Below are 10,000 nucleotides of genomic sequence, written 5' to 3'. Positions count from 1 at the left end.
CCGACCCTTTCCGAAAACGCTCGAGATCTATTAGTGTGGGTCGACCGTGAATGGTGTCTGCATTTGTACGTGGTTTGGGTGTATTAGAAACCATATTAACGTCATTTTCCTTCAACGCTACGCATGCACGTTGGCTTAATACACTTCGCGTATGTGCTTTTAAAGATGAATCAGCCATTGCACAACCATGCCACCTTTGCGCTTTGGTAACTTCGCGCTTGAGCTTTACAAGCTTGAGTGCGATTTGTGACTGAACGCCAAAAAAAAAAAAAAAAAAAAAAAACACGCCGAAATTTAAGCTCGGGATTCTTCCCCGGAAAGCACGAGTAAAATGTCGGTTTGCCGATCTTCAAAGGTGAAAGCGGAAAGACGCCGTTCCTACAAAGGAGTTCTGGCTTCGGTTGTTCGAAAGGTGGATAACGCTATTCACCGGATAAATCACAATCCAGCGGATAAAAACTAGCAAAACAGTGGATAGCGCTATCCACCTTTCGAGCAACTGGAGCCTGGGTTCAAGGCTTTTTCCCTTTCATTTCTTCTGTTACAACAAGTCCTGAGACTGTGCTCTGATTAGCGAAAATACTGAACAATTCGGAGCAAAATAGGAATTAACGATAACCGCCAATTTACAAGACTAAAAAGATATCACGTTTCGTGACGAACATTTCACTGCTCGGGAAGCCCCTCGTGGCCGCTCGCATTGCGCACATGCGCACATTAACCTCGCCGGCCACATAGGCTACCGTAAAATGAGTCCTTTCGGGCATTTTTCAAGTATTAACTCAGATTGTTCACTCAACAGCGAGAATAATTCCTCAGTTCATCAGTAACCTCCTCTTCAAAGCCCATCATTTCAAAACAATACTTTCAAAACCAAATAACTATGGTCTAAAACAAACTGCACTGAAAGCCCCTCCGCTAAGAATAGCCAAGTAAGCTATAAAAAGATTGACACACCTAAAAAGGTTACTTCCTTGTTGCTTTCACTGCCAGCGAGTGAGAGTCTCAGTTCAGTTTCCTGAAACCGCTTCTTCCCCTGAGGGCAGGAATAGCTGCACCATTCGTTTAGTCTACAGCGAAAACAAAAGATTAAGGTTTTAGGGAAATAGCAGAGTTAATGTTACTTGAAAATTACCTCTTCCCCTCTTTTCTCCTAAAAAACCAACAACAAGATTAACAAAACATATCGTGTTTCCATAAGCCAAAGAAAGAAATAATTATCCCCAAACCCCTTTAAGAATGGAATAACAACTCTCTGAAACTGTCAAAGTCAATGGTGATCTTAGCAGCAACTCAGGATATCAACAACTGCATCACGTAAACCTGAAATTATCTTTTTAATTTTCACATTGCCACGTTTTATGTACATTCCGTTGTTACTATGTAATTAGCATTTTTCCTACTTATAAATTCAACTTCTAACGCTTTGTAAATCTATCAACTGAAGATGACAGAAGTTTCTGTCGAAACATGTTTTGGAAATTCAAGAGTGTTGTCGTTTTCTTTAAAATTTTAACTCAGGATATATTTTTTCAGGATTATTGAGCTAATGAATTCCTTGCAGATGCAAAAGTAAACCCAGAGACAAAATTTTGCATTTCCTTTACACCGCAACGGAACTGCCGGACAAATCTATTGTAACAAGTAAAGCCACTGAACTATTTGGCGTTCTGAATCAACTTCTTCGATTTTCGACCGTTTTCATTGTAAAAAGTCAGAAAGGGAACGAGCTAAGGACTCTGTGTCATGAAAGTTGATAGGGAATAATTTAATTAACGTTTTTCTATTGGACTTTAGAGAAAAATTCGCAAATATTAGAACTGTTTCAAATTTCAAGAAATGTAAACTGAGGATTGCCGAGATGTGCAGCAGGAAACAGTGTCATACGTTTCCACATTTGAGCCTATTTTTTTATCTTAATACATCGCGGTGATAATCACCTAAACTCCAAAACATCCATAAGTTACCTCTACGTGAAACATAAATATCCGCTAAAGCTGAAGTTTCTTGTTTTAAAAACATTTTTAAAATGCTTGTGGCTTTATTAATCTGCTTCCGATAGATAGGGTACTTTATTTATACACGATATGTATAAAAGCTGAAAGCTTGTGGGGTCGCAGTAACTACTTTGCATTAAAAAAGTCTCTACAGGCAATAAAACTTTGAGCCGTCATCGACGGAAGAATCAATTTTCCACGAATAGAAGCAGCTACATTAATCTCGAAAATGCCACAGTACGAGCTGCTCAAACTTTCACATTTCTCTCTGGGATGGCGACCGGAAGACGTAGCTGGACTGTAGGAAATCAGATATTCAACAACATATCGAAAACGTGCTCAAGCTCAAGCTCAAGCTCAAATCAGTTCCCCTTCCCGGAAGGGTGCAAGAAACCTGAAAAAACGTTGTTAGTGGTTCTTAACTACACAAAACAACCGATTGCACTCCCTAAAAACCACAATTTAAACAGCGCATTGCTTTAACAAATTCTCTGAAATTCAAAGGGCCGCTTTATCGCGTCTTCCGCTCAGGCTGCCGGCAATCAAAAAAGAGGCAAGGCAAGTCTTCGGCAAACATTTGAATACTGATCTCCATCACAATGAGTGAAAAGCCTTTATCCATTGCTGTTCATTTCATTTTCTCGCTGATAATAAAACTGCGTTTTGTGGAAGCACGCTTGTCTGTGACATTTTTATTCTTGGTCTGGAAAAGTTGAAAACTGTAGAAGTCGGAAGGTCAGCTTGTGTTTATTCAGTACAGGAAGAAGAAATTGTTGTTCGCTTCAGCACCCGTTTGAAGAGTAGGTAAACTTGAAAGAAATTCTAGGAACGCGGAATAAGAGCATTTCATCTAATACTACAACTGTGTATTGGGCGCGCCACACTCAGTGAAACTGTCTTTAGTTTACTCTATACTCTCTTATCGCTAACTGCTTGCATTACCAAGTACCGCGCTAGCAGCGATGAAGAGCTGTATGCCTCAGTTTCAAAGCGAGTTCTAGTGCACCACCATTCAAAGGGAAATGAGTAGCGTATTCTTATGCAAATCAAACTCATTTCCAAGCACCAAGACTAAACTAAACGAAGGCAAACAGCAACTCGCAAATGGGCCATTACATGGGTGTGCCCATTCAGGAAGAAATGCTCTAGAATTACATTTTTTTGACTCGTGTTTCATTAAATCACTTCCGGCAAATATAAAGGTTCCCTATCAAGGGGGATGATTCAATGCAAAAGAAAGTTTTTACAGTGAGAACACAAACATGATGGATGAAACTAGTTTCCACAACAAGTCAGGAAACAGCGTCGAAGATGCCTCCACAATATCACCCTTAATGACGATAGTCTTTTACTGTTTGTATGGCACAGTCTTTTCACTTGCGTTCGTCGGCAATACCTTGGCATTGATAACTTGTTATCGGACTTACAAGGCCACGACGTCTGTTCTTCTTTGCTTCATCGCCAGTCTGGCATTAGCGGATCTCATGTTTACTTTGCTTTCCATATTCGACCTAATTGCCTTTATCGGTAATGGTAATTGGTTTGGTGGAAATCCAATCTGCAAAGCTCAGAGCTTTTTCATTGAATCGTGCTACACAGTGTCTATCCTAACGCTAGTCGCCATCAGTCGAGAACGGTTAAAAGCAGTGTCTTCACCGGTCTTAGCGCGCACTCAACGAGGCACCGAGCGAACCTTCATCCCTCTTATCATTTGGGCGATTGGAATCTTAACCTGCTCGCCACTTCTGTACGCATATCACATTGAGAAAGACGAGGAAACTGGCAAACAAATGTGTCTTAATGAGTACATGGGAGACGACGGCAGGCAGATTTATTACGCGATACAAGCGGGTTTATTGTTTCTTTTGCCCTTAGCATTCATGACCTGGGCTCACATCCGAATATTCAAGTTGTTGTCTAATCATGCGAGGACAAGAGTTTCCTTAAGGTCGGATAAAAGAGATGGGATGAAGCAGCGAAAAGTGACAAAGATGTTAGCAGTGGTAACGCTTGTGTTTTTTATTTGTTATGGTCCGTTTATGGTCGTTCGTGCGTTGAGATATTTTTACATCTACAACGGAGATACGATTTGGAGGTTGGGACAAATGATGATTTTCATTCAGGCAGCGGTGAATCCCATCATTTACTGTTTCTACAGCAAGCAGTTTCGATTCTCCTTCAAGGATTTGATTTGCTGTTGCAAAAAATGCACGAAACGAAAACCTCGATCAGCCTCCACGACAACCATAACATCGTCAAGGAAAACTTTTGAACTGAACGAGTTTTGCCAGGTTCCCTCGCAACATAGTTAATCGAGGGACTGGTTATAAAACCTTAGACCTTTCAAAAGCGAGGACAATGTTTTTGCAATCGATGTTGACCCGTGACCCTGCACAATCTTTTGTTTTCGCTTCGCACGGGATCGAAAATTAGTTGCGCATAATTTAATCGAAGGAAAACCTGTGTGTTTTGTGCAGGGTAAAGGCCAAAAATACCGACAAAAACATGAAACAAAAGAACTTGTCCAGTTTCATAACCATCTCCATGCATTAACTATGCTCGCAACAAAGTTAATTTCCTTATAAAACAATACTTCAGTTTACCAAGCACTGTCTCAGTTAGTTCTAAGTTTCTCAGTGAAGTTCAGGAACATGTAGGCTTTACAGTGTAACTATAGAACACGGAGTATCAGCTTTGCAGATTGTTGGGACTTGAAAACCATTCGATTCAAGCAGTATTTGAAGGATATTTTGCATACCTCGTTTCAAAATCACGTAAATGTATATCAGTGGAAATGCTTTACCAAGGTTCGAGAGTCCAACTGGTCTACGGAGTTTCGAATTCTCAATAATCACTGTCAAGTGTAAAATAGAAGCCAATGCGGTTTTCCACTTCCTGAAGAATATGGGCAACAAAATCGAGTAATGCAAGAATTAAGACAGTAACCAACTCAGTAATAAACTATGTAAATTCAAGAAAATTACTTGCTATCTACAGTTCCTCTTCAGTTTCCGAGAAGAAGAACTTTTGGTCAACGAATTCACAAACGGACTCAAAACCTCATAAATTGCTTAAACAAAACACTTTTTTATTGTCCGTCTGCAATTAACTCAGTTAGAATATTGCTGAGACGGACGTGCCTGAAAGAGATTATCTTTGTTTGTTTTATGTCATTTTTAGGTCACCAGAATCCTTTAGGGTTTTTCCCCACGTTCCCACTTCCTGAGTCCCAGTCACCCTCCTCCTCCTCCTACTCCTCATATTAAAGTTCTCCTAACTTATTTTAAATTCGCAGACAGCACTTTTAAGCCCGGGGTTATATTATTGCGTAAAGACCCGTTTAAACGGTTTCAACATGTTCTTCAACATGCATTCACCATTTCGTTGAACCAAATGTTCGGTGCGTTTGAAGAGGTCGTCCAACATTGTTTGAAAGCGTAAAAAAATGTTGAAAGCTTAAATCGGTTTAAACTTTCATTCAACATCGATTCAACTTTTTTTTTTTTTGTTCTCGAGAATGTTGAATGGTGTTGAAGCCCTTCGAACACTGTGTTCAACAATTGTAGAATAAAAGCAAGCTCACATCAGGCCGCAAAAGTCAATATGGCGTAGTTTATCTGGACGAGAGAGTTTGGTTTCTAGTTCTTAGTTCCTCGCAATCAAATTTCGCGAAAGTGTTGGTTCTTTTGTTGGTGCAATGTTGGAACCGTTTGAACGGCCTCCGTAAAACTTTGTTTTTGCGTTCAATATTTGCCCAACACCCGTTCAACTGTTGTTGAACCAATGTAGGTCAAATGTTGAAACCGTTTAAATTAAACGGGTCTTTTTAGACACATCCAAATTATGAAATTGTTTACGAAGATGAGTTAAAAATTCCAAGCCCACTGCGTTTGCAGGACTTTGACCCTTGCTGATTGGATCATAAGATATTTTGATAACAAGGGGATGCATAGCGGAAGAGAATAGCGACCCAAAAGAAAGAAAACAAACAACTTGAGATAAGAGAAATCTTTTATTGCACGGAATTTCGTTTGCTGTTTTAACGTAAATCCAAAGTTTTGTGATGAGAAGACAATTAGAAGGAAGAAAATCACTCAAGATAAAATGGAAATCTGATTCTTCCCGTTCAAACTACCCCCACCGTCACAGTCCGACGCTCAGAGAATTTATTATCAACTGTAAGGTCACTCAATCGCAATAACAGCAAAATTTTGTTCCCATGGTAACTGCCCAGCGAGTGTCATATACATGCAGACGAGGCTCAATTGAATTTTTAGCAAGTCAGATGTTTGCCTCAGTTCCTACGAAAGAAACTCCCGTTCTAAAATCATCCCGTGTCACTAATCAAGAAAACACACACACAAAAACGAAACAAAGCGAAATTTCTACAAAGTCAAGCGTCCAAATCGGGATTTATTTCACGCTGCGAAACCATTGTGGCGATGCTATCGAACGCGGAGCGAGGCAACATACAAACGATTTCTTCAAACGTTTTTTAAGGCTTTATCATTGGAATTGAAATCGAGGTACGTAAGCTTTTGCTAAATTATCATTCTAAATTTAAGTACCTATCTTTTTTTTTTTTTGTTTTTCAAAGTTATCAACAATTTCGACCGCTTATCGTCGGCTGAAGCGAAGACATCCTCGCGATTAAACTGGCGTGCTCGGAATGAAAATGAACTTGTATATATATTCCATTCATCTATATCTGCGCGTAACCAACGCTTAAAAGAGACCCATTTCAGACAATAAAGCCTTATGAGTTTCAATGAAGTAAAATTACATATCAATGCAGCATTTAAGGCATTTTGCGGCGTGTAAAACGAGCGTTGTGCTTTGAATTTTCCCGGCGTTTCGCTGATCAGAATCTGCGGTTTATGAGGTTTATGCCCTCCACGGAGTTGTTTATCGATCGGGGCTAATCCTCCAAAACCTCTCGTGCAGGCACGTTTTAACCTTTTCCTGATGAAAATTTGGTAATATTAATATCACAACAACAACAGAAATTATCATACAAAGGAAAAAAATCCCCTCCTTTCCCGCAGTTTAGAACACTAAGAGAAAAGATATCAAGTACGTCGGATTTCATTTCATTTAAATATACGTACAAAACTAAGAGCTTTTTTAAACATGTTCCCAATGCTTTGTTTTAATATCCAGGTGATATTATTGATTAAAAAAAAAAAAAATTTAAAAAATTTACCCAAAAAGACGTCCGTAAAAGTCGTCGTAGAAATTAATATAAATTCCTTTTTTTTTTATGCCGGAAGGTGGAGATACGCAGTACGGCTAAGCGGAGGCGTTTTTAAGGCAATGCTTCCAACGTTGAATTATGTTTACCGAATGCAAATTCAAGAAGAAAATGAAAGAACCATTTAAATTTTTAATCTCGACGTCTTGAATTTTGAATATAACAAGGTATATTGCGAAATACAACAAAACAACAGCGAAGTCAAACAAGGCTTCTTTGTCCGTCGGCTTTCGCTATCTTCGAGGAGTGTGGGTCTTTTCGCTCACTGGTAGCGTCCGCAGATCTTGTCGAAAAACAATTAAACTTTAATGCTGGATCTCTCTGGGATTGAAAACAAAAAAAAAAAAGAAAGAAAAAACATCTGAATGTCACGTACAGGAAAATTAACGAAAAACGCCGGTGCTCGCGTGGCTATTTGCACACAAATCGTCGATATGTTAGTTGGTTTTTGTCGCCTCGGAAACAGTAGGCCAAGTTGAAAATCTCGAAACGCAGTGAGGGTGAACCCTAAACAAATACAGCTTTAGCAGGTAACTTTTATCTTGCAAATAATGTTAGAACTTGACGAATTAAGCAACCTTTTTTTCAATTTTTAAAGAACCCGTGTTTCGCAAAGCCAACCGGAGATGCCCTTTTCAAAATATCGCGGATATACAATTGGGCTCTTGGGTAATAAAAAACATGTACACACGATAATACCAGACGTCTTATAGATATAAACTAACAGTAAATTGCATTTTATGGAAATCATTCTCAAATCTGACAGCAAATCGTCGTAGAGATAAAAAAATACTGGCCAAGGAAATCGGAACTACTTGAATGATGAAAGGGGTTTGTTGCCCTTAAAATTGACAAATAAGTTTCAAGTTGGCTAGCAACTGAATGCACTTATAAAGATATCGACAAAACATTTAGGTGTCTCGACAGAGATGCAAAAGTGAAGAGGCCCGTTTCGTAGACATCGGCAGAAGTGCCTTGGTGCTCGCGCGATAAAAACTAGGAAATATTTTACTCTACTTCATGCTTCACGTTCTCAATCGAATTCGCTAGTCACCAACCCTCACGCAGTTCGCTCAAAACTGTGTTTAGCGCGATCATATGATCAGGGATTCGAGAGCCGTTGAGGCCTAAATTCTTAACGCTATTTTCTAGGACGTTCTTCAGTCGTTTCACATCGATGATCATTCCAACGCTAAGAAAAGTAATCCATATTTCGGAGGATTGTTTTGGGCCGCAGTTATTATGGACGCCAGCTTCGTCTGTCGCCTTGTATGGGGCAAAGTTATTGTTCGTTATTATTGTTCATCTATTTCTTCTTCTGCTGTGTAAACTCGGCGTTGCCATGACATGAACTGGTCAATAATAAAACCCCCTGCAGAGAAGTAATTTTGTTTTCCAAAGAAAACGACCGCTCAACAACATTCTCCTCCACAAAGTTCCAGTACAACTGTAATTAAGTGGAAAAAACGAATAAAACAAAAAAAGGAAAGTTATTCCGTCAGGTCGATAACAACATAAAAACCTTTATTTTACAATTCCACATTTGTCATGATAGTGATTTCTGTTTTCTCAGATGCTATTAACTGTTATGGCGTCCTTTTCATTATCTTGACTGAGACCTAACGCTTTCTTTTACGGCTAACAGCATTTTAGCCTATTTATCCATTTTTGTCGATATTTCTAGCAAACATGCAAAAAAATCAGCTTTTCCATTATTACCTTCCAAAATTTCGGCTTAAAATTTAACCGTTTACCATTACCGCGAAGCTATATTACATTCCTTACTTACCCCGTTTACAGCCATTTAATGAAATAAAACCTGATGTTTCTATAATAGCTATACGAAACAGCGCTGTCACTGTTACTATTTAACCTTAAATTCACCCCTAAATTGCAAGTTTTACTTTGGGAAAATTCGTCCACCTTGGTGAAAATCAAAATACCAATATTATTATCATAACTGGGCCAATGAGATACAACAAATGATAACCTTAAATTCACCCCTAAATTGCAAGTTTTACTTTGGGAAAATTCGTCCGCCTTGGTGAAAATCAAAATACCAATATTATTATCATAACTGGGCCAATGAGATACAACAAATGATTAACGAAGATGCGGTTTTCTAACATCGGTTACCAAATTACACCTGTACTCAGTTTGTTTGAACGATTTCCAAATTCAGAGATTTCCCTTCGTAAACACTAACACAACCTCTCAAACCAATGAATTGATTGATTCTCGCATTCATAGTCGACAAAACATTTTTCGCCACTTACTTTTGATTTCCATAGCGAATTAAAAGGAACCGCAACAAATATTGGTCAAATCAGCTAATGGTCGCAAACTGCAATTAAACTAATAATGTATTCAATTACCGACCACCATTAAAATACAAATCCGAAAATTTCTTTTATGTTACCTGAAAGCCGAAAGCCAAAATAAAGAAAAAACCGCAAACTGCAAAAGACACCGAATCCGTTATTCGAAAAAAGAGAAAAAAAAAAAACCCTGATATGGCTTAATCCGCAAATCTAAATCTCCTAATGCATCCCACCGAACGCAAAACCAGATTACTTATCAAACGCACATAACAACCTAAAATGGTCAATTTCGCAATCGTCAACTGCATGCCACCCTCTAGCCCCGGAAGAGAATAACCTTCTACAGCTAAAACATTTAAGGAAAAGCCCTGGGTTAGAACTATTTTAGAAAGGTATTTCGGTGGCATGGAATTTCATTCGATTGAAGGAAT

At 38.8% G+C, this 10,000-nt stretch overlaps 2 protein-coding genes and 1 long non-coding RNA gene across 5 annotated transcripts in view; 2 read left to right on the top strand and 1 right to left on the bottom strand.

Annotated features, from left to right (window-relative positions):
- Positions 1 to 10,000, bottom strand: part of LOC138045227 (uncharacterized) — a 41,984-nt gene that overhangs the window by 15,128 nt on the left and 16,856 nt on the right. For all 3 annotated transcript variants that reach the window (XR_011131551.1, XR_011131553.1, XR_011131552.1), the window contains one exon: positions 958 to 1,070. This is a non-coding gene — a long non-coding RNA (uncharacterized lncRNA). The remainder of the gene's footprint in view (positions 1 to 957; positions 1,071 to 10,000) is intronic.
- LOC138045221 (tachykinin-like peptides receptor 86C) lies at positions 2,847 to 5,077 on the top strand. The gene has a single exon (XM_068891636.1). The coding sequence runs from the start codon at positions 3,260 to 3,262 to the stop codon at positions 4,307 to 4,309; it is 1,050 nt and encodes a 349-aa protein (XP_068747737.1). The 5' UTR covers positions 2,847 to 3,259; the 3' UTR covers positions 4,310 to 5,077.
- The window catches only part of LOC138045225 (regulator of G-protein signaling 19-like), a 29,970-nt gene continuing 26,224 nt past the window's right edge, over positions 6,255 to 10,000 (top strand). Inside the window, exon 1 of the mRNA XM_068891646.1 lies at positions 6,255 to 6,523. The gene's annotated coding sequence lies outside the window, so the exon portion shown is untranslated. The remainder of the gene's footprint in view (positions 6,524 to 10,000) is intronic.

The sequence above is a fragment of the Montipora capricornis genome, chromosome 4 (genome assembly GCF_036669925.1).
Source record: "Montipora capricornis isolate CH-2021 chromosome 4, ASM3666992v2, whole genome shotgun sequence".
NCBI lineage: Eukaryota > Metazoa > Cnidaria > Anthozoa > Scleractinia > Acroporidae > Montipora > Montipora capricornis.
The sequence above is the reverse complement of the archived record's forward strand: the minus strand, read 5'-3'. Positions and strand labels throughout refer to the sequence as shown.

Bases quoted from the DNA above. Each gene is read 5' to 3' on its own strand.
- LOC138045221 (XM_068891636.1), top strand. From the start codon at position 3,260: ATGATGGATGAAACTAGTTTCCACAACAAGTCAGGAAACAGCGTCGAA.